Source organism: Microcebus murinus, chromosome 2 (genome assembly GCF_040939455.1).
Source record: "Microcebus murinus isolate Inina chromosome 2, M.murinus_Inina_mat1.0, whole genome shotgun sequence".
In the NCBI taxonomy this organism is placed as follows: domain Eukaryota; kingdom Metazoa; phylum Chordata; class Mammalia; order Primates; family Cheirogaleidae; genus Microcebus; species Microcebus murinus.
Window position 1 is genome coordinate 15537942 of NC_134105.1, and position 23585 is coordinate 15561526.

The window sequence follows — 23585 nt, forward strand, 5'->3', positions numbered from 1 at the left end:
AAGCGTATTACATTTATTGTGCAGTCAAACCTCTCTGCTAATGATAATCTGTATTTGCAGCTGCTCCCCAGGGCCAGTATCACTGCCTCAGCTCCACGTCAGATCTTTAGGCAATAGATTCTCATAAGGAGCACACAACGTAGATCGTTCGCATGCACTCCTGTGAGAATCTAATGCCACTGTAGGTCTGACAGGAGGCGGAGCTCAGGCAGTGATGTGAGTGATGAGGAGCAGCTGTAAATACAGATGAAGCTTTGCTCACTTACCTGCAGCTCACCTCCTGCTGTGCGGCCAGGTTCCTCACAGGCCACAGATTGGTACTGCTCTGCGGCCTGGGGTTTGCGGACCACAGCTCCATAGTATTTTAGGTTCCAGGAACCTTTTGAAAACATCTTGTAAATTAATTGCTCATCAGATTTCGAATGCACTTTTGAAATTTTCAAGGTCTTTGGCCATAACATTCCAATGAGACCTTCTCTCCTTCATCCTGAGCATGTTGCCTGTCTGTTTCACGTCACCTAACATCGTCTTTTTCTTCCTGTAAGGTAACCATGTCCCCTCCCCTAGGAAGCTTTCCTGGGTGGCAGAAGGTAATGCTAGTGTACTTGTAGCTCACACCCTCTTCATCTTTTTTTTTTTTTTTTTTTGAGACAGAGTCTCACTTTGTTGCCCAGGCTAGAGTGAGTGCCGTGGCATCAGCCTGGCTCACAGCAACCTCAATCTCCGGGGCTCAGCGATCCTACTGCCTCAGCCTCCCGAGTAGCTGGGACTACAGGCATGTGCCACCATGCCCGGGTAATTTTTTGTATATATATTTTTAGTTGGTCAATTAATTTATTTCTATTTTTGGTAGAGACGGGGTCTTGCTCAGGCTGGTTTCGAACTCCTGACCTTGAGCAATCCGCCCGCCTCGGCCTCCCAAAGTGCTAGGATTACAGGCGTGAGCCACCACGCCCGGCCTCCTCTTCATCTTTGATATGAAGGAGGAGATGGGGTTAGGCCATGTGTTCTAGCCAACAGCATGTGGAGATACTCTGTGACAAGGAGCACAGCATGCCAGGAAGGACTCAGAGAAGGCCAGTGTGGCTGCAACACAAAGTGTGGGTGCGAGGAAGAAGCCTTGCCAAGAGAAGTGGGGAGAAATGGAAGGTTTTAATGGGGGATGGTAGAGTCAGGGGCTCTGACATGATCAGAGTTGCAATTTTGAAAAGCCCATGCCGGTCTGTCTCGTGGACAGCGTGAATTGGAGTGGATCCAGTATGGACACAGGAAGGCTCGTGGGCAGGATATGGCCACCTGCTGATGAACAGTCTGTAGCCTGTTCATGTTCTTCTGTGTCCTTTTGTGAATACAGATGTATACTGTATAGATGTGTAGACTTGAGCTGACTTGTTCTCTTGCTGTTTAATCTGACTCATCTCCTTTGTAAACAGTAAGGTTATTGAGGGTGGAGATCCAGTTTTGTTTTTCTCCTATGACACAGGGAATGCAACAGATATTCAGACTACTGAAGATCGCCCCAGGGTGCTACCTTTAAAAAACTCACCCCAGAGTAACCTTTATTGACCTCATTAATTGACAGTGGTTTCTAGTTTGTTCTTCTTTTGGTTTCTAGACATTTGGAGGAAGTATTAGATAATGCAGAGAAAGATCTGGATAGCTACGCCCTTACTACTCACAGTGTGGTCTATGGACCACGAGCATTGGCATCTCCTGGGTGCTTGTTAGAAATGAAAACTCTTAGGCCCCACCCCAGACCCACTGAGTCAGAATCTGCATTTCAACACAAACCCCAGGGGATTCCTACCCGTATTAAAGTTTAACAAGCACATGGGTTTCTAAGCAACATTCCCCGGCACTTCTGTGGGTAGTATTCATACCTCAAATGTGGCAAGCATCACATCCCATCTGGCGTGGAGTCTGTGCCTGTGGTTTCTTTCCCTGCCAGGCTGTGACCTCCTAGAAGGTAGGGGCTGAGTGTGTGAATAGCTCTGGATCTTTTACAGCATCGAGCACAGTGACAGGAAGCAGACTTCAGTTCCAGTCCCTGTTCCCCCAGCTATGAGCTGTGTTGTATCATTTGTGAGAGGATTTTCAATCTTTCCAAGGGACTCACCCTAATCTAACTGTTAAGTAGAAGATGGTGGCAGACGTCTGTACCTTGTTTATTTACAGGCTTCATCTACAGAAGGTACTTGAGGGGTGGAAGGGGGAAGACGGTTACCAACTCCAGAGTGGATGATGCCCAGGGTATATCAGGAATTTGGGCTGTAGTTGTCCCAACTGCTGCCCTAAGGCTTCTCCAGAAGTTTCCAGCTTTGCCTAAAGTTCCTATTAGCATCAAAAGCAAGCCAATATCATCATGAGAGAAGCAAGGTCCCTGTGTTCTGTAAATGTCTTCTGTAAATGTAGCCTGAAGCTCAGGCCACAAATGGGGCATCGAGGAACACACTGCAAGGGCCTGGGCAGATTCTGAGGCTCAAGAAGGGGCCATGGGGACATGGAAGTCAGGGGAGGCCAGGCGTGGTGGCTCACGCCTGTAATCCTAGCACTCTGGGAGGCCGAGGTGGGCGGATCGCTAGAGGTCAGGAGTTTGAAACCAGCCTGAGCAAGAGTGAGAACTCGTCGCTACTATAAATAGAAAGAAATTAATTGGCCAACTAACATATATAGAAAAAATTAGCCGGGCGTGGTGGCGCATGCCTGTAGTCCCAGCTACTTGGGAGGCTGAGGAAGCAGGATTGCTTGACCCCAGGAGTTTGAGGTTGCTGTGAGCTAGGCTGACACCACGGCACTCACTCTAGCCTGGGCAACAAAGCGAGACTCTGTCTCAAAAAAAAAAAAAAAAAAGAAAAAAAAGTCAGGGGAATTGCTGTAATCTTCACTCAGAAAACCTGAGCTCAGGCCAGGCGCAGTGCCTCATGCCTATAATCCTAGCACTCTGGAAGGCCAAAGGATCACTTGAGATCAGGAGTTTGAGATCAGGCTGAGCAAGAGGGAGACACTGTCTCTAGTTAGAAATAGAAAAATTAGCCAAGTATGGTGGCACACCGTAGTCCCAGCTACTTGGGAGGCTGAGGCAGGAGGATCGCTTGAGTCCAGGAGTTTGAGGTTGCTGTGAGCTAGGATGATGCTACTGAACTCTACCTGGGGCAACAGAGCAAGACTCTGTCTCAAAAAAAAAGAAAGAAAGAAAGAAAGAAAGAAAGAATGAAAGAAAGAAGCAAAAGAAAGAAAGAAAAGAAAAGAAAGAAAAAAGAAAACAGGAAAAAAAAAGCCTGAGCTCAAGAGGATCCAGCTGTTGATCAAGCCAGCTGTGGAGAGGGAATAGCAGAGAGTTTGGAAAGAGATGAGCAAAGAGTAGGGAAGAAACATTTCTACATGGTGTGGAAGTAACACTTGCTGAAGCCAAACCATTTATCAACCGTTCTGCCCGAGCAACTCTGAGGTGGGGGTGGGGTAAGATCCGTGTTGATCTGGTATTTGTCAATTCAGAAAAGGCCAAGAGCTTCGGATGGGGGGAAGGAACTGGAAGCGAAGGTCTGCTAGGTCCGAGGCCCTAAGGTGTTTCTACAAGAGGTTTGTCAGTACAGATTCTTAGGCTCCTACTCCAATTAGGCTTCCCCCACTGGCCAATTGTTATTAATGACTGATTATTCATTTGCAGAAGAATTCTTCCTCTAATTCCTACTACCGCATTCAGAGTTCAGTATTTTTCTTCATTTTAGTCTTTATTGTTTCTCAGTTCAGACAGTGCAGCGCTTCCCCTTCGTTCTCCTGCACTGTGCTCACGGCAGTGCCGGCCGCCGCTCCGCTCCGTCAGCAGAACTACAAAAGCAAAAAAGGCGACAGAATGTGAGGTTTGTCTGCATCACCCAAGGAGGCTGTGGGGGGAACGTGAAAAAGGAAGAGGGGTCTGGAGCCACACAGACCAGAGTCCAGATTCCAGCTCTGCCGTTACTAGCTGTGTGACCGTGACCAAATCGCTCACCTGCAGAATGCAAGCATCACGCCTGCGAATGGTATCAGGTAATAAACGAATAGTAATCAAGTTAGGCATGTGGTGGGCTCTCAATTTATGGTTGAGAACATCACTGTGACTATTATTCATCACTTGGTTAGACTTCAGGTCTCCCACATGGCAACCGTCACTATCTGAAAATGTCAGAAGCTGTGTAGTTGCCACCTCTTCTGGGTCCTGTCTCTCCAACTAATAGGAAGGAAGGAGGAGGAGTAGGGTTTGCAGCATGCAAAATGTCCTTTCCCTGACAGTAACAATCACAAGGGCTACCATTAATTGAGCATTTACTCTGGGCTGGGCAGTATTAATGTGTATTAACCCATTTCATCCTTACAATCACCCTATGAAGTAGGCACTAGTATCAGTCTCATTTTTATAGGTAAGGAAGCAGCTCAGACAAGTGAAATGACTTGCCCAAACTCCCAGTAGCTAACACTGAAAATAGTAAGAATAGTGGTTTTTATGTATCAGGCATGTCTGTGCTTAGGGCTTTTGTTGTATGGTTGTACAAGTTGTTGACTGCACAAAAGAGCCTAGCCAAAGGGGCAAGTTAAGGCTGAAACTCAGCTCATGCTGTTTGTTCTGTATCCTGGCACACAGCTATGTCTGCCTGGAGGAAGGGACATCTTTTTCTGATTTGACAAAGATGGCGTATGAACTGTCAGAGGCCTTGTTAATGCATTGTGTGTATTACCCTTGCTAATCCTCAAAACAGCTCTGTGGGCTAGATATTAGTACTCCCATTTTACAGATAAGGAAACCCAGGCTTAGTGCATTTAGGCCACTTAGCTAAGTCACTGTGAAAGGGGTAAAGCTAGGATTTGAGCCTGTGCCAAAGCCCATGCTCCAAACCACTAGGTCACTGATCTGGCTCCATCCCTTAGTGCTTGAGAAGTGAATGAAGAAAAAATACATAATCATCTGGCTTTTGCCTTAAAAAATATGGCAGTTCTAATGGGATCCCAGTAAACATTATTGAGGCCCTCAGTAAGAAAAATAAATTTATCAGGAATCTGGAACACTTTCAGTGCTCCAAACTGTGACTTTGTCTTGTTATTTAACTATTTCTATAGCTCAATTTCCTCATCCAGAAGTGAGAATAATATTATAAAAGGGGGCCAGGTGTGGCGGCTCACCCCTGTAATCCCAGAACTTTGGGAGGCTGAGGCAGGAGTCCTGCTTGAGTCCAGGAGTTCGAGACCAGCCTGGGCAATATAGCAAAACCCTATCTCCACAAAAACATTTTAAAAATCAGCTTGGTGTGGTGGCACATGCCTGTAGTTCTAGCTACTTGGGCATGTAAGGCAGTAGGTCACTTAAGCCCAAGAGTTCAAAGCTGCAGTGAGTTATGATGGCACCACTGTACTCCAGCCTGGGCAACAGAGTTAGACCCTATCTCTAAAATAAATAAATATATGTGTGTGTGTGTGTGTGTAAAATAAAGGAACTGTTCTTATAGTTGTTTGCAGTGTGTGTGTGCATACGTAATAATCCTCACATCAACCCTGGGAGAAAGGCATTCTCATTACTCTTTTGCTCAAGGAGGTGAGTGACATGCTTAGAGTCACACAGTGAGTAGGGCAGAATGGGACCTGATATCAGGGCTCTCCACTTGATCTTGGACTCCTTTCTATGTACCTTAGAACTTTTAGGGCACCTGCAGCCTGCCTGGTGGCCTAGATATCACACAGCACACGTGCAAGTCAAATGGCAACTGGAAACTGACATAAATCACATGACCAGAAGAAGACCTGGCAGGAAGGAACACTCTGGGAGGAGTCTCTGCTTGGCTCCATGCCCAAAAACAAAACCTCTGCCTTTGCAGGAGCTGGGCCATCACCTTGGGCATTATAAGGCTTTTCCAGAGCTGCCTTAGATGACTTGGTGGCATTAGGGGGCAACTCCCCTCTGACAAGGTTCAGCCTTCCTGTCTCTCATCCCTCGCTGTGGCCAGGTTCAAAGGAAATACCAGCTGTGAAAGCACTTTGCAAAGAGGCGTGGTCCAAATTCAGAGTGTTATTGTTTTTCCTCCCCTCTGTGGATCTCAGGAAGCCAATTCCATCTGTGCTGAAATGACAGACTTGCCCATACTGTGACAAAAAGTGGGCTGCTGCCCCCACACCAGTTTGGTGCCCTTCCAAAATTAAAACATGCACAGACACGCTCTCCCCGCCTCCCCAACAACCACCCACCACTGCCTATGGGTCCACAGGCCTACTCTGTGCAGGCTGGCAAGCCCCCACCCCCATGCACGAGGCCTCTTCTGGGCTGTGGGTATACTACTCCTTATGCGGGGCAGGGTCTGTGGATGACAGGGGCAGGGGGAAAGATACAGGCACACAGACCTTCCAGCGATTGCCACATTCATTGCATAAGACAAAGGTAGTCATGGGCTCATCAGCGCTCCTTGTTTGCACCTGAGAGAGAGAGAGAAAAGACCCACTCATGAAATCATTCCGCTGCTCTAGCACCTGCTATGGCTCCCGCTGTCTTTAGGAGTAGGTCCAAATCCAAGAGGTTGGCACTGATATTCCCACCCCACCTTGGCAATTTGCTTATCACTGAGAACTCTGTAATGTACACTTTCCTCTCTGGCAGTCCATCAGCTCACTCGCAGCATCTCACTGGCTTAACTTGACCTTTGCACTTTTACTCTTGTTGATCCTTTACAATTGATCTCTCTTGCCTCAAAACTCATCTTCTGCGGGACAGACTCACTATCAGAATTCGAGTGAGCTGGAAGCATCCTTAGAGATCATCTAGTTCATCGTCCTTATTTTACAGATGCAAGAACTGAGCCCAGAGAAAAGAGGCACTTGAGGATCACAGGGACTACTTAATAAAGTGTTTTCTAGCTTCTCATCACCTTCACTTCATCGTGCAGGTGTAGGAACTGGATTTCTCATGGCTAAGCCCTGGCATGTCCACATTTAACAGTTGCTGTTCTGATTGTCCAAGGCCAGCCCTGGTTGGCCATGACATGTAGCAAGTCATTACTTTGCTGATATTCAGCTATGAATGCTGTCAGCTGGGAATCTGTGGTGTGGGAGGAACACTCCCACCCTCCACTAATGAGTGAGCCCAGCAGTCTGCCAGGAAGACACAGTCTTGTTGCTGGAAAGTGGTGACACCTGAGAAAGGGTATCAGTGGGGCTTCTCTGTGGTAGAGAACACTTGCTAATGGGCAGTTGACTCTGGAAGGGGGCAGGGCACAGGAAGCACATCGCTCCGCATGGAACCCTGCTTGGGTGGGAGAGAGCAGGAACTTGCACAAACATCTCTGAATTCCTGAATCAGAATTCTCCCTGGGACGCCTCCACCATGGCAAGGCTGTATTTCTGCGGAAGCCAAAGAGCACCGGTGCTCCTGATAAATCTTGCTTGGCAAGCAGATGGGGGAATGAATAGAATTCTAGAATGACTAGACAACAATTAGAATCCAAGAATATTGGCGCTCCAGGGGCATACCATGTGCAATTTTCTGAAAATTGCAGGAAACAGGAGGCTGTTCTCTGGTTTTAAGGGAAGGAGCCCCAGTAGCTTCTGAGGCTCCCCAACCCAGGGCAGTGGTCTCTACCCTTAGAACTCAGGGCTAACCCCTCAGGTTTTACTGACCGAGTTAGCTGGGCTGCAGGCAGAAAGGTCTGAATCTGGATTTATTACTCTCTCTGCCACTGGCCTGCTCTGCCACCTTGGGCAAAGTTGCAAAGCCCACCTACCCTCTGTCTGTGCCTCAGTTTCCCTGTGTGTATAGGGAGGGAGCTGGGTTTCACATGGCTAAGTTCTCTTCCAGCCATCTGTGACTCTGCAGCAGTTCTGTGCTCTGTGAGTCTGGTTCTTCTTAGTCCCACCCAGGGCAGGCCAGAACACACTGGCCAAGCCTCGCAGATACATAGCTAGGTGATTCCAAAGTCAGGAGAACATTCTCCAGAAGCTACAGGTGCACAGGTTGGTGTACGAAGGCTGGCCCTTCTCTCTGCAGCCTGGAGAGTTTTAGCCCTTCACCCCCTCTGGCTATTCCCTAAGCTTCTCTTGGTTCCCCACCTCCATGCCCTGTGGCCTCCTCCACCACACTGTCCATACCTGATTATAGGTGCAGTTCTTCTTCTTGCATTTGCTGCACTGGAAGAGGTCAGTGGTGGTGCCGCCAGTCTTGGCCATCTGGTGCTCACGGATGGCTTCCTGGGTCATGGCGTTCCTCAACTCCCTCAGCTCGTCACTGGCCATTTCCTGGAGAGAAACGAGTCTGCCCTTCAGGGCTTGGGAGCCCCAGAGAGCTTGAACAGAGGAGGAGGGAACATGCTGGTTTGAGTGCCAGAAGCTGGAGGGAGGCCTGGACTCCTGGTCCTGCCCCAGCTGGGAGAAAGCTGTACCTGGAGAATCCTCATTCCACCCATGGCTGGAAGGTCAAACCTGGGGGCTCTGGCTGGGCCCAGGTGAGCAAGGCACATCCAGGACAGTGGCAGGCCAATAGCCTCCACCCCAGATCAGCACTCTGTGCATGCGCCTTCGGATCTGGTGCTCACCCTGCTGCCAAGACCTTGGCCTGAAACTTCCTGCTTGAGCTGGCTCGACCACTGCCCACCGGATCTGTGATGCTCCCCTTACCCTTCCAGTCTGGCCGTGACCCAGTGCCCATGTGAGCTGTGACCGCTGCCCAGCCATCTGCTTAGTGGGAACTTTGTCTCAACTATCCATGACTTGCCGCTGCTACCCCCTTTTCAGCAGAACCCTGCAGCTCTTGGGCTCACGCACACTGCTCACCTGCGAGCATGCATTGCAGAACATCTTCTCCTGGGGGGCCCTGCAGAACAGTCCCTTGCCTCCCACCAGCTCACTGTCGACATTCAATATCTGCATTACCCAGGCCCTTCACTTCCATCTCCCTGGCCCTTTGACTCACCTTAAGCCTCTGCCAGAGGAGAGCAGAGGGGGACGCTCAAACTGGAGAGAGCTCTAGGTAAGGGTTGGTGGGCAGGGAGGAGGATGGCTGAAGCCATCATTAAAGTGAGGATTTGGTCTGGCTAAACATTTCAATTGTTGTTGTCTGTCCTGACTCCTTAAACCATGGAGAACAGTGTTGGCATAAAGGTCAAATCATTTTAGAATGCTGACCTTGTATTACAATCACTTAGACTTCTTGATAAAACGCAGATTCTTACGAATCAGAAAGGTTAAGGGCTGGCCGAGGAAAATGCATTTTTATTAATGCCCCCAAGTTATTCTGGTACACACTAATGTTTAAGTCCTAGCGTGCTAAATTCAAGGGCTAGGTCCTAACCAACGGCAGGGCTATACAGTAAAACAAGTCAACGGAAGGCCACATAAATAAAAAGCAGCTGACTTTCATTTGGGGGTGGTGGGGAGATTTTCCAGAGCATAATGCATTCGTTCATTCAAAATTTATTGGATGCCAATTTATTGAATGCCTTTAACTGCCTCAGTGTGCTGGTAAGCTGGCTTTGCCTGTGGGGGTACCTGGTCTGTAGCATTTGTCAACTTTCATGGTATAAATGCTCCCACTATGGCCAATTTCAAGCGACTGATGTGATGTAACTGAATGCAGGGTTGGGGAGAGCTACGCATAATCCGTTCTCTTGAGCTGGCGGGAGTAGGCTCAAGCACAACACTGCCTCTGAACCCAAAGGGTTCAGATATAAAGATTTGGTTCCTGCCCCGGGGTTTTACAAGCATTTACACAGGACCACAAGAGAGGGAAGGGCATGCTAAAGCAAAGGCATACAGGTGCAGGGAAAGCACAGAGTATGGTGGCTAAGTGTTTGGGGTTACCGTGGGTCATGAAGAAGCTAATACCCTAACCAGTCTTGAAAGACTGGAGTTTCCAAGGAGAAGGGCACATTCCAGACAAATAGAGTAGCAGGTGCAAAAGATCATAGGACAAGAATAGCCAGTCTGGGGAAGAGTATTTGGGGTGGGTGCAAGCTGAGGAGTGTGGGGGAACAAGGCTGAAGGTCAGAGTGCCGAAGGAGGGTCTTGGGTGCCGGGTAAGGGACACAACAGGAAAATCTATCCCCTCACCCACCAACCCATTTACCCATCTCTGCCCTGCCTCATTCAAAGACACACGGAATAAGTGCAAGAATATAGAAAATAAGGTGAAAAATGAGGGAAACGAGAGTAGGGGGTGAGCCGGATCTTCGCGTCGTATATAACTGTTAGGGAAGGACGCTGGATGTGAACTTGATGCACCCTTGTTGAGCCCTGTGTCGCGCCAGGCACTGTCGTCAGCGCTGGACGGACAGTGACACAGGGCCGACGGGATGGTATGTCCACTCAGCAGCGCTAACAAATACCGCAGAGCCTACCCCATTCTCTACGTGTCTGGGCAGGGAGGGAAAGGGGGAAGAATGAAGGGGCCGGGTGAAGAAGGAAAGATATAGAAAGAGAGCCGGGGCACAGCGATGCGGAGTGCCATCCGTCCACCTCTCCCCATGGGCTGCCTTCTGCCCCCCCAGCCGCAGCACAGAAGGCAGCCCGATCCCCAGCTGCCATTTTTCTTTCTGGAGCAAAAACTGTCCTGTATTTTTTATAGAAACTTCCTGCCTAGGGCAAAAGGTGAACCAGGATGAAGGTCTCCTTGGTGTTCATGTGTTGAAATCCTAACCCCAGGGGGTGAGGTTTCTGGGTAGGGGATTAGGTCGTGGGCGTGAAATTAATGCCCTTCTTTTTTTTTTTTTTTTTTTTTTTTTTTTGAGACGGAGTCTCACTTTGTTGCCTAGGCTAGAGTGAGTGCCGTGGCGTCAGCCTAGCTCACAGCAACCTCAAACTCCTGGGCTCAAGCGATCCTTCTGTCTCAGCCTCCCAAGTAGCTGGGACTACAGGCATGAGCCACCATGCCCGGCTAATTTTTTCTATATATATTAGTTGGCCAATTAGTTTCTTTCTATTTATAGTAGAGACGGGGTCTCGCTCTTGCTCAGGCTGGTTTCGAACTCCCGACCTCGAGCAATCCACCCGCCTCGGCCTCCCAGAGAGCTAGGATTACAGGCGTGAGCCACCGCGCCCGGCCATTAATGCCCTTCTAATAAGGGCCTGAGAAAGACCCCTCACTGCTTCTGCCACGTGAGGTCGCAGTCCGGGAGGACGTGGGCCTCCCCAGCCACTAAACCCCACATCTGACAGTCCCCTGGTCTTGGACTGTCCAGCCGACAGAACGGCGAGAACTAAATGGTGTTTAGAAGCCACCCGGTCTCTGGTATTTTTGTGTGGCGACCTGAACTGACGACGACACACTGTGAAGCCGAGCTGCACTTTATAACTCTGGGCATATGTTGCTATTTGCCTACAAAGATCGGATATTTTAAACTAGACAGAAAGATAACCCCGCTGGGCCTGTGCCAAGGTCCCCGTTTTACCCCAAATCCAAAGCTTTGTTGTTTATTTTGGGTATTTAAGGGAAAGCGGTGAACCCTTTCCTCAGAAAAGTGTACATACGCTATATAACACACACACACGCAGGACACCGAACACACTACACACATCACACACATACCACACACACAACACACATACTCCACACAGGCACACCACCCAAAGTCCACACATTTCATACACCACACACACATGTATACACCACACGCATGTACCACAGGACAGTCCACACATACATGCCACACACACACTCCACACAACGTACATGCTGCACAATTAACACGTATGCGTTGCCGTGCTGGGGACCCTGACACCCAGAGCGCTGTGGGGGGCTGGGATGGTTCTGGGTGCAAAGCTCCTGGGCTCAGTCTGCTGAGTCACGCCTCTGCCTCGCAGACCGGGACCGCGGGAGGGCCTGGCCTCTCCCCCACACCCCCCTCACCTCTGCCGTCATCTTGGCAATGAGCCCCGCGGAGATGGCCCCGCTGAGCACATTCCGCCTCAGGCCTGGGTTCCTGGGGTCCTTGAGGTTGCTGATGCGGCTGCGCACACGGTTCCGGTACTTCATGTCCGTGCTCTTGAGCTCCTGGTAGATATGTGACACGGTCAAGGGCCAGCCGGCCACGCGCGGAGGTGCACAGAAGGATGCAAGCCTTGCCCTGAAGCCCAAGGAGCCCCAGGGCAGTCTCTTCCTCTCCCTGGACTTCTACAGGGGTCAGGACCCTTTGTGACCTCTGACCTCCCAAGTGGGGCTGTCACTTGGGTACATGGGGTCAGCTGAGTATCACAGACAGGAAATAACCTCTGAGGTAAGATCAGATTGTAGCAAGCACTGAGGTGTCAGGAACCCTGGGAAGAGGCACCCTGGGTTTGCCGGAGCCTCTTGTGTTACCTTGGGTGAGTCACATGACCTCTCTGTGCCTCAGTTTCCTTATTTATAAAATACAAGGCTGTGACGAGGATTCGGTGAGCTAAGCCACATGACGCGCTCACAGTGTCTGGGACACATCAAGTGCTCAACATTTACAGGCTGTTAAGATGATGACAATGATGAAGATAATCTCTAGTTTGGAAGGGTCCCTCCCTGGAGGTTGCGAGTCCAGCTGGCAGAGGAAAAGATTAAGAGCCACATTTCTAAGGCTCTAAGAAGTGTGGCACTGAAGAAATCGTTGAGCTTTGTTTATCTGATGTTCCCAATATATTTGATCATAGAGCCCCGCCCCTCCCCTCTCTCCCTATAACACCTAGTACCATCCACGTGGGAAGGGCTGGGCAGAGCTACTTCTCCCATTAATAGATGAGGCAGCTGAGGCTTAGAGAGGGTGCAGGCCCTTGCTCAAGGTCACAGGGCAAATTCCCGGCAGAGACCGGGCTGGAAGCCAGACCCCCTCCTGAAGGTAATGCTCTTCCCACTCACGCCGCAGGAAGTCGCCCCTGGCCACCGACCACAGCGAGTTCCTGTCCAAACACTCCATCCCAGGCAGGCCTCCCTCACCCCCAGGCAGGCCCGAGCCTCCCACTCCTCCACCCTCTGCAGGAGCTTGGGAACACGCCTCTTTCTCTTGGTCTCCCGAGCCAGGCAGAACCGGGAAGGCAAAGCCGTTGCTGGGAAAAAATCATACACAAGATAGAGACTGCGGCGAATGGGGAAAATGGAAACAGATGACTTGCTAGAAGAGGTAGAAGGAAGGTGGTATTATTTCTTTTTTCTGTTATTGTTGTTTGTACAATAAAAGTGTGAAAAGCAAAGACTATGCCACAATGCATGTGAAAGCCAAAAAATGTGTTCAAAAAAATGTGTTCATTCGGGATTCCTGGAGTGTGTGGCTACTGGGGAGAGCAGGGCTGGCGGCATCAGCCTCTTCCTGACTTGTCCATTTCCCGAGACCACAGCAGACTGGGGTCACCAAGCCCTCAGAAGAGGCCACACATGCCCCAAGGCTGCAATGTCAGAACAGAATTGCTCCAAAGAGGACAGATCTTTTTTAGATTCAAGCCCTCAGATTTATCCTCCCTCCCACCTCCCACCAGCCAAGAACAAAGAGCGAAGGAGCTTGACGCAGCTTTCATTTCCTGTGCTTTAGAAGAGGGAGTTGGTTCGTGGAGGAAGTGAGTGAGGAGGAAAGGCCAGGAGTGGAATTGGTACTAGACCACCCACTTTCGTTTCAAACTGGGCTTGAAGGCAGATGGAAACTGCTTAAAGGGACGACTGTTCAGGAGGAAATGAAAATCAAGTTTGGGATAGTCCTAATACCTCACGCTGCTCTGTGTTCCTGAATTAATACGAAATTATGAAAATGTAGTTTCTGAGGTGCTGGGTGGCGCAGGACCTGCTGAGGTATTGCTGATGCATCATTAAATGGTGGTGGAAACGACCAGAAAGTGTTGCAGGGTATGGGGTGGCCTCAGGCAGGTGATGGAAACAGGCAAGTTTCTCTGCGGAGTGGCCCCAGCCCTCCTGAACAGACCCAGCTGAGCTCCCCCGCTTGAACCCAGGAGACCTCAAAAGAGTCACATGCACCTCAGTGTGACACTTAGACTCTCTGTCCCCTGATTCTGTCCCCCTCCCTCCACACCTCTTTATATCTGACATGCAAACCTTCCTCTCCAGTGAATGAAATTCCATGATTTCAGTCAGTGTGGGTGCAGTGGGGAGGCATTTTTTTCTCCTAAGTCTAAGATCTCTTGGTGCAGTGGATCTATATCACAGTGACGGTCACCTCCCCTGTCCATAGAAGGCCCCTTTCAGATGAGAAGCAGGGGAGTGGGCACAAGGAAAAGGTTCACTATTTGGAATTCAAAGACCAAGGTTTCCAGTCCAGCTCTGACACCAAATAGTTCCCAAGCCTCAGTTTCCTCATCTGCAAAATGGGAACAACAGCCTCCGCCTCACAGAGATTGCTGCGAGAGTTAACAGAGATAGGAAGTGTCAACTGCCCAGCACAGCGCCTGGTATATATCTGAGAGTATAAAGTGGGAGCTGTTAACACCAGAGGGTGGAAGAGGGGAGAGGCTGAGCATGAGAAATGCTCTCTGTTCCGTCTACTCTGAGCCAGGACGCAATGACTTGATCAACTGTGACACATTGTGGTATGGCCCGTCTGGCACAGCTGTTGAGACCTCAGGCTCTAGAGTCATGCTTTCTGGGTTCAAATCCCAGCTCTGCCACTACTCCTAGCTATATGAGCTTTGGCAAGTGGGACTTAACGTCTCTGAGCCTCAGTGACCTCACCTATAAAACTGGAGAGATCAGGGGACTACCTCTTAGGGTTGTTCTCAACACTGAATGAGGTACTGCTCATTTTCAAGTTTACTGGCGGGTGTGGAACCTCATAATAAATGTTAGCTAGGATTAAGAGCTCTAATTCGGGGGCAGAGCAGGGGCTGTTCCCAGAGCCCTTCCCTGCTCCCCGCTCCCCCCAGTGTCCCAGGTCCCTTGCACTTGGCAGGTCTGCTGCTGGACGGCCCAGGCACCCATAGACTCGGCACAGTTCAAGGATATGATCTTCGATTTCTGATGCCATCTTGTCACAGTTGACTCCATAGTCCTTGTAATCGTCTAAGAGAGATTAGGGAAATACAGGCGTCAGCCAGACTTGGCGGTGAAGGCTGCTTGTGCTTCAGGACGACCCTGTTCCTGAGGCACCCCCAGGGCACTGAGAAAGACGGAACCTCACCTGCCCTTGGTGCCAGTGGGAAAAGAGACCCTTCCCCTCCCCGGCCCGGGCCCAGGCCCTCTCACCGTCTGCCTTCAGGGCCGCCGACAGCATCTCCACACACTTGTCCCGGACAGAGTCCCCTGTGAGATAGCAGGGCGCCAGGAGGCACACGGAGGGGGCAAACGTGGGGGTCGAGGGGCTGCTGGGGGTCTTGGGGCTCTCCGCTTTCGACTTGCTGCTGTTTGATCTGAGGACGACAACCAGTAATAGCCATTTCGATAATGTAGATAGAGCATTTATTGAGCAGGGTTCTAGATGTTTTTATGGACGACTCCTTTAATCCTCATAACAACCCTATGACGTAGGTACTATTTTAGGCACTTGCCATGGATCATCTCATTTAATCCTCATGTCAACCCCATGAGGTCAACACTATTCTTATCCCCACTTGAGAGATGCCTTTTAAAGTGTATCGCAGAGGAAGATGCCTTTAAGGGGGCACTTGACTGAGGTCACACAACAGCAAACCCGTAGAAACAGAATTCAAACCCAGGCAATTGAACTCTAGTACCCAGTCACTTGACCATAGTCTAACACCACCAATAATTATACTGCAATCTGTTATGCACTGTGCTAGCTGCTCTCTCTATACATTCTCATAAACAGGTGAGCCATTTATTCACTCATTCAATAAGTAAATATGTATTTATTTTTTAAAATGTATTTTATTTCATTTTGTAGAGACAGGGTCTCACTATGTTGCCCAGGCTGGTCTCAGACTCCTGGCCTCAAGCAATCCTCCCACCTTGGCCTCCCAAAGTGCTAGGATTACAGGTGTGAACCACTGTGCCCAGCACAGGCAGTTACTGTTTGATGTATATGGAGTTTCAGATTGGAAAGACCAAAAAAGTTCTGGGGGTTGGATGGTGGTGATGGTTGCATAACAATATGAATGTACTTAATACCACTCAACTATACACTATACACTTAAATTTTATGTTATGCTTATTTTACCACAATAAAAAAATCTGTATAGTAAGTTCAATGAATAAGAGTAGCCAGGAAGCCTGAAATATACAAGGATAGCTGATTTCTATATATTAGCTAGTTCTATATATTTGGGTAAATCTTAATCCATCTGAAATGACAGAATATCTGTTTTCTTATGCTGTAAATGAAAGGTTAAAATGGCAAATTTTGTTACATATATTTTATCACAATAGAAAAATAGTAAGAAAGAATGAAATACTGATACATGCAACCAAAAACACCAGGCTGAGGCTCAGACTCCAACTGTTATTGACCCCTCTTTGGTCCTTGGGAAGCAGGTGCTGGTGATGCAGTGACAGGTGTCACCTGTGCCAACCAGCCTCACAGTGCCGTGACTTACATGTGGCTCCAGAGAGGTCAAAAGGGTCACGCTACAGCGCAGTTCAGTCCAAAAACTTCAGCAACGGATGGAGAGGCAGAGTTGGCCACTCAAGAGTTGATGGGAAAACGTATTCTCGGCAGAAATGCATGGGAGCGTGGATTCCATGGTCTGCCTGGGCAATGTTGAGTGGCTCAGGGCAGCTGGAGCATGAGGGTGAGGGAGCTCTGGTTGGAGAGAAAGGATCTGGCCACACTCTGGGGCTTATTAAGGATGGTAATAACAAAAGCCACCATGTACCATGTGCTTGCTGTTTATTCTTCTTGATAACCCTGGGAGTCATGAATTACTGGCCCCATTTTACAGATGAGGGAAGGGAGCCCTAGAGAATGAAGTGACTTTGTGATAGTTGCACAACTCCTCCCCTTTCTTGGGGTAGGGACCAGGCAGTCAGGAAGTTTCTGCTTTCATTCCTCCACCCTTCTCGTCTTCTCTTTCAGTAACAACACATCAGGGTCTGCCAGCCAGCTCCCACACCTCTGCTCAGGAAAAATCTGATTCATCAGAGTAGAAAAAATTAGGGTTCCCTCCTGGAGTGAAATTAAGACCCACTCTAGGGTCTTACTACACTGAACCCTTGTGGAAGGGTTCAAAGGGCTGCTGAGTTTCATAACTCCAAGGGGTGCCATTCACACTGGTATGTGGGTACCTCCTGGAGTTGTACAGTGCACAGCCTAGGCAGCTGTGCTGGGCAGCCTTGGGGCCTAGATCCACAGCTGCTTCTCACGTTCACTTTCAGGCTATAGATGCATCACTTCCCTTCAGGAAGAAGAGGATGCTGGGCTTCTGACAGAGTTTTCCAGGCCCAAGGAATTGTGTCTGAGAGTGAGGCTGACTGAGCAGCTCAGCCTTCCCAGTATCGAAAACCTGGGATTTGGCCGGGCGCGGTGGCTCACGCCTGTAATCCTAGCTCTCTGGGAGGCCGAGGCGGGCTGATTGCTCGAGGTCAGGAGTTCGAAACCAGCCTGAGCAAGAGCGAGACCTCGTCTCTACTATAAATAGAAAGAAATTAATTGGCCAACTAATATATATATACAAAAAATTAGCCGGGCATGGTGGCACATGCCTGTAGTCCCAGCTACTTGGGAGGCTGAGGCAAGAGGATTGCTTGAGCCAGGAGTTTGAGGTTGCTGTGAGCTAGGCTGACGCCACGGCACTCACTCTAGCCTGGGCAACAAAGCGAGACTCTGTCTCAAAAAAACAAAACAAAACAAAACAAAACAAAAAAAAACCTGGGATTATAAGAGAATCCCATCCAACATTCACACTGAGCACTTCTCAGTGTGAACTCTGCCAGTGACCTCCTTGCCTCCCAACTCTTGCAGTTTGGGCTGACCTTGGATCCCCTCTGTCACCACGGACCCCTGGACCTCTGGGATTTTGTGTTCTCTTGGAGCCTGGAGGTTCCTCAAAGGTGAGGTGGGCTGGGGATGGTATGCTCTGCTTATAAGGCTTACATTTTGAGTTTCTAAAAATTTTGTTCAAAGGGGATACACTTCCTAGCTTTGATTTATTTATTTATTTTCAATGCAGTTTGAAATTTACTGTCCTAGATTAACTTAGCCTCGATTCTGCCCAACCCTGCCTGACAAGTGGGTGGCCCGGCAGCAGGGCAGGGGGACAGGGAAGCCGAGACCTAAGCAGATCTCTCCGAGAGAGCCAGATTTCAGCAGGAGGGAAAGATCTGGGCGAGGAAAGGCTGGGAAGGGTATAAACTGGGGAGCCTCGAGAATGGATCTCCCTGCCCCTGGTCCCGGCCACTGGGGTCTTGCCTACATGGTCACAAGAGCCTCAAAACTGTCTTCTCCCTCCTCTTGCCCCGCTTTAATCTATCTGTCACATGGCAGACAGAAGGACCTTTCAAAAATTCACGGCTGATCAAGTCACTCCCCTCTTTTGACCAATTTTTTTCCAGTGTAAAGTCAAATCCTTCATGCCTGGCCCCTGCCTCCCCCCTTCTGAGTTAACCTCACGCCAAGCTCCCCCATGGCTCGCTGAAGCCCCCGGCACGGCACTGCTGCTCTCTGTCCCTTAAACACACACGTCCCTCCCACCGCTGTGCCTTTGCACTGGCTGGTCCCTCCTCCTGCAGTGCTCTTCCTCCTCCTGGTCTCAGCTCACATGCCACGTCCTGAGGGAGGCCTTCCCTGACCACCTCAGCCAAGGCAGTCTGTCCGTGTCCCTACCCCATGACTCTCTAGCACATCACCTGATTTCTTTCCTCCACAGCACTTATCCAAGTCTGTAATTAACTTGTTTACGTGTTTAGAAACATCGTCTGCCTCTGTCCCCAGGTTACAGGCTCAGAGTATGGGGACCCTGTCGCCGGTTCAGCACTGCAGCCAGCACCTGTGACAGTGCGCTAGGGAGGCACTCGATACAGCTTTGTTGAATGAGTGAGTGAGTGAACGCATGAATACAAGATGAATTGAGGGACTGATCACAAAGAGATAAAAGGCACACTCAGGGGGTCCAGACAGAGCTGAGTTGTGCGGAGAGGAAGGGCTCTTTGGAAGGTCAGTGGCCCCGCTCTCTGGGGGATCTGTCTCTGAGCCAGCATCTGTCCACCCCCCTGAGTGCAGCCAACCTCCTCTCCTGCAGCTGGGATGTGCCCCCCTGACCCGTGTGCCCCGTCACACATCCTCAGTGTGATGGGGGAGGCTATGGCATGCTGCTTTAAAGGAGGCAGAGCAAACAGCAATAATAACAGTGGTTATTTCTGGAAGGCCTACACTGAAGATGTTTACTAAGAACCCAGGCTCCAGGGCCAAACTCCCAGGTTCAAAGCCTGATACCAGTACTTTGTAGCTACGTGACCTTGGGTGCATTCCTCAATCCCTAGGTGCCTCAGTTTTCTCACAAGTAAAATGGGAATAACAGTAGTGCCCATCTCATGGGGTTGTTAAATGGATTAAAGCACCTAAGAGAATTCCAGTGACAAAGTGTCAGGCAGTCTGCATAGATAACCACACTGCATGCATGTGTTACTACGGAGGATTATGCATTCATTGAGCACTTACATGGTTTGGGAACAATGCCAGGCATTTCACCGCCTCGTTTGATTCTCACAATGACCTTCAGAGGAAGCTGTAATTATCCCCATTTTACAAATCAGTAGACTGAGGCTCAGAGGGCTGAACTGACTTGTCCAAAGTCAACCATCCAACTGGCAAATGCTGGAGTCAGACCACCGACCTAAGTCTGTCTGCCTTTCCAGTTCTTTTTGACACCCCTCACTGTGTCTCTAAAAGAGAGTTTTCCAGAGTCCTCTTACCTGAGCGAGGGCAGGCTGCTTGGAGCACTATTTCCTACCTTCCTGGCAGGGCACACCCAGCCCGGGTCCCTCCTGCTTGGCCAGGGGCTGGCTGGCTGGCAGGAGTTTGCGTCTGGGTGGCATTTCAGGCAGCCAGGCTCTTTTAGCTTTCAGTGCACACGACTGGGAACTGCGCCAGGTTGCAGAGAGGGAATCATTGGCCGGGGTGGGGCTGGGGGGTTGGATTTATCAGAAGTTTCTTTCTGCTCCCTGGACGTGCCTGCGCCAGCCCTTAGAAAATGCTCCTGCCCTAGGTCTGAGCAGAGAGATCTGGAGGCCCGGCTCGCTGCTCCTGCGCGCCACCTCCAGGTCACTTCAGTTACTGCACTGGCAAACTTCAAATAATTCGGACAGCCCAGGTAAGGGACGCTGATACATAACATGCAAACTTCTGTCCCCATGGTGGCCTTGGTGGTCTGTTTCCTAGAACTCTGGCTACAGTTCCCTTCCCAGAGCATCATGCTCACTGACCTCAGCGCCACACCTTTTCATGTACTATTCTGTCTGCTTGAGATGCCTCTCCTGGCTTGTCTGCCAAACTCTTATTCATCTTTCAATTCTCATCGCAAATCCTCTCTACCATGTCTCCCTTGACTTCATATTGAGACCCTCGTCCCATTGTGGGTTACATCTACCCCTTCTAAAAACAAGCATTTCGGGGTCTTCGCTAGTGGTTAGCTCTCTGAAGGCAGAGATCATGGGCTTCAATCTTTGCCTGGTCCTAGGGGTCACAAACAGGCGGACTGCAAATTCGTTTTGTCTGCCCTGTGTCATAGAAAAATATGAATATGTTGCTGATATTTAAAATTGGGAGTTTCATATGAAAATCTAGACGTTTGGCTTTTCTTTAAAAACCTAGAAGACAGCCGGGCGAGGTGGCTCACGCTTGTAATCCTAGCACTCTGGGAGGCCGAGGCGGGCGGATTGCTCAAGGTCAGGAGTTCAAAACCAGCCTGAGCGAGACACCGTCTCTACTATAAAAATAGAAATAAATTAATTGGCCAACTAATACATATATATATAAAAAATTAGCCGGGCATGGTGGCTCGTGCCTGTAGTCCCAGCGACTCGGGAGGCTGAGGCAGGAGGATTGCTTAAGCCCAGGAGTTTGAGGTTGCTATGAGCTAGGCTGACGCCACGGCACTCACTCTAGCCTAGGCAAGAAAGTGAGACTCTGTCTCAAAAAACAAACAAACAAAAAAAACTAGAAGCCGAGGAACACTTGGCCTGCATTTCCATAAAGATCAGCTGGGGCTGGCGGGAGCTGCCCCTTCAGGCAGGCACGGCTCTCTGTTTGCCATGGTCTCCGCTAGTCACCCTGTGTGTGCATACGCCCTTGACCCCTGGAGGATGCTGAGCTTGCAGGAAGGTGCTCAACAGGGGTGGCTTGCCAAGTGAGTGCGTGAATGAGTGGAAGAGAAAAGTGCAATGGAGAGGCAAAGAGTGCAGGAAACAGTCTGGAGAGGAGATAACTTTACAAGACTTGCTTGTGTCCCTCTTGGCTGCTCACCTGCAGCACTGAACCGTCACCAAATGGCACAACGGCTGGAAGGACATTCTGTCTGACTGACCTTCAGAAAGAGAATGCATTATGGGAGGGAGCCAGGAGGCTTCAAGGCCACGAAGGCAGAGTCAGGAGAGGAGTCTGGAGGTATAAATCCCGACACGAATGTCGATTGTTTGTATTATAGCATCAAACCCAGAACTGACTAGCAGTCAGTGTTACATCATGGGGTAGGACAATCCTCCACTATGCAGGGCTGTCCTCTAGGTTCTAGGATACTTACCATCTCTGGCTCCAGCCACTAAATGTCAGCAGTGTCCCCCCCTCTCCACCGCCTAGCAGGGCCCAAGTCATAGTGACAACCAAACATGCCTCCACAAATTTCTCAATGACCCCTGTTGAGAATCACAGGTCTAGAACAAGCATGACACTGGCGCCCCATTCTTGAGCCTCACCCACACTGGACATTGCTAACTGACTGCAGCACTCTTTGCCTCAGAGGTGGGAAACGGCCTCAGATGCCCCCTGGCACCAGCACTCCAGAGAGCCTCTACTCCTCAGCTGGAGTAGGCCCTCGGCTGCCAAGCTTTAAACAACTTAATTTTCGTGTCCCTACTGTTTTGTTTTTTTTCCAAATGGTACTCTTACTGGTACATTAGGCTTAAAATAACCGTGCAGCTCGCACATACTCTCCCAGAAGCCAACACCCTTCCCATCCCACCAGGGAGCCCCAGAATCCAATACGGCCCCTGCATCCTAATCACTCACCTTAATCCGTAGCTAGGCCACTTCCTGGCCTGCCCTGCTCCTCCCTGGACCTCTGGCCTCCCTCCTGGACCACACTGCACGCTCACTCTTTTTTTTTTTTTTTTTTTGAGACAGAGTCTCACTTCTGTCGCCCGGGCTAGAGTGCCGTGGCATCAGCTTAGCTCACAGCAACCTCAAACTCCTGGGCTCAAGCGATCCTCCTGCCTCATCCTCCCGAGTAGCTGGGACTACAGGCATGCGTCACCATGCCCGGCTAATTTTTTTCTATATATTTTTAGTTGGCCAATTAATTTCTTTACATTTTTAGTAGAGACAGGGTCTCGCTCTTGCTCAGGCTGGTCTCGAACTCCTGACCTTGAGCAATTGTCCTGCCTTGGCCTTCCAGAGTGCTAGGATTACAGGAGTGAGCCACCGCGCCCGGCCACACACCCACTCTTTTATCCACCATCTCTCCTTGGTGATCTCATCCCCGTTCTTTGGATGCCAGCTACACACTCATGATGCTGCAATTTATATTTCCAGCCCAGACTTTCTTCCTGAACTCCAGCCTCGTATAATCCAACAGCTTATTCTAGATCTCCACCTGAATGACTAACACACGCCTCGAATCCAACACATCCAAACCTGAACTCTTGATAATTCCACCCAAGCCTGACTTACGCAAGCACAGTCTTCCCCATGCCAACTCGAGTCACCCCCGTCCTCGCAGACTTGAGAGTGAAAAACCTTGGAATCATCCTCGACTCCTCTTTTTCTCCCATACCCGCATCCAATCTGTCCGGAAATCCCATCAGCTCTTCCTTCAAAATATATCCTGAAGCTACCACTTCTCCCCACCTCCATGGCTAGCACCCTGATGGGAGCCTCCATCCTCGTGCCTCAATTCTCACCGCAGCCTCCTGGCTGGTGGCCCTGCTTCTGCCTCTGGCCCCTACAATTCATTCCAGGCACAGCAGCCGGAGCAATCATGGCAAATTCGGTCACATCATTCCCACACTCAACACCCTCCAGTGGCTCCTGTTTCGCTCACTCCCCCAGCCATCCCCCTCAATCTGCTCCAGCCCCCCAACCACCCCTCTGTTCACTCCAGGGAATGACCCCAATATCTGCATGGCTAACCCCCTTACCTCTTTCAAGCTTTTGCCCAAAGGTCACTTCCTTAATGAGGGCCTTCCTGAGCATCCCTCTCTCCTGTGTTGTTTCCATAGCACTTGTCACTTTCCAAACCATTGTATAATTTACTTTATGTATTACCTGTCTCCCCTGCTAGAATCGAGACCCCATGACTGTAGGGATTTTTGTTTCTTTTGCTCATTTCTGTATCCCCTGGCACCTAGAATAGTTCCCAGCATCTAGTAGGCCCTCAATAAATATTTCATGAATAAATGACTCAATGATTTAGGCTATTTTTTGGTAGACACCCTAACCAGTTCAGCCCAAATCCAGAAAGCCTGCTCCAGGTATAGGCTCTCAAGACTCTGTCCTCCCTGGGTTCAGTCT

The 23585-nt window shown here is 49.8% G+C and overlaps 3 protein-coding genes across 6 annotated transcripts in view; 2 read left to right on the top strand and 1 right to left on the bottom strand.

The window, feature by feature from the left end:
• RPL11 (ribosomal protein L11) overlaps positions 1-23585 on the top strand; it is a 484397-nt gene that overhangs the window by 235937 nt on the left and 224875 nt on the right. For 2 of the 4 annotated variants that reach the window (XM_075994986.1, XM_075994993.1), the window contains exon 1: positions 12181-12185. The exons of the other annotated variants lie outside the window; for them this stretch is intronic. The gene's annotated coding sequence lies outside the window, so the exon portion shown is untranslated. Of the gene's footprint in view, positions 1-12180; positions 12186-23585 lie in introns of those variants that run through there. 4 annotated transcript variants of the gene reach the window in all.
• The window catches only part of TCEA3 (transcription elongation factor A3), a 34371-nt gene continuing 12935 nt past the window's right edge, over positions 2150-23585 (bottom strand). Inside the window, exons 6-11 of the mRNA XM_075994955.1 lie at positions 15155-15318; positions 14910-14971; positions 11855-12004; positions 8104-8250; positions 6367-6438; positions 2150-3828 (exon numbers count right to left, since the gene is read on the bottom strand). Of these exons, the coding sequence (XP_075851070.1) occupies positions 3820-3828; positions 6367-6438; positions 8104-8250; positions 11855-12004; positions 14910-14971; positions 15155-15318 (604 nt within the window). The 3' untranslated portion in view covers positions 2150-3819. The remainder of the gene's footprint in view (positions 3829-6366; positions 6439-8103; positions 8251-11854; positions 12005-14909; positions 14972-15154; positions 15319-23585) is intronic.
• The window catches only part of LYPLA2 (lysophospholipase 2), a 317757-nt gene continuing 306353 nt past the window's right edge, over positions 12182-23585 (top strand). Inside the window, exon 1 of the mRNA XM_075994973.1 lies at positions 12182-12185. The gene's annotated coding sequence lies outside the window, so the exon portion shown is untranslated. The remainder of the gene's footprint in view (positions 12186-23585) is intronic.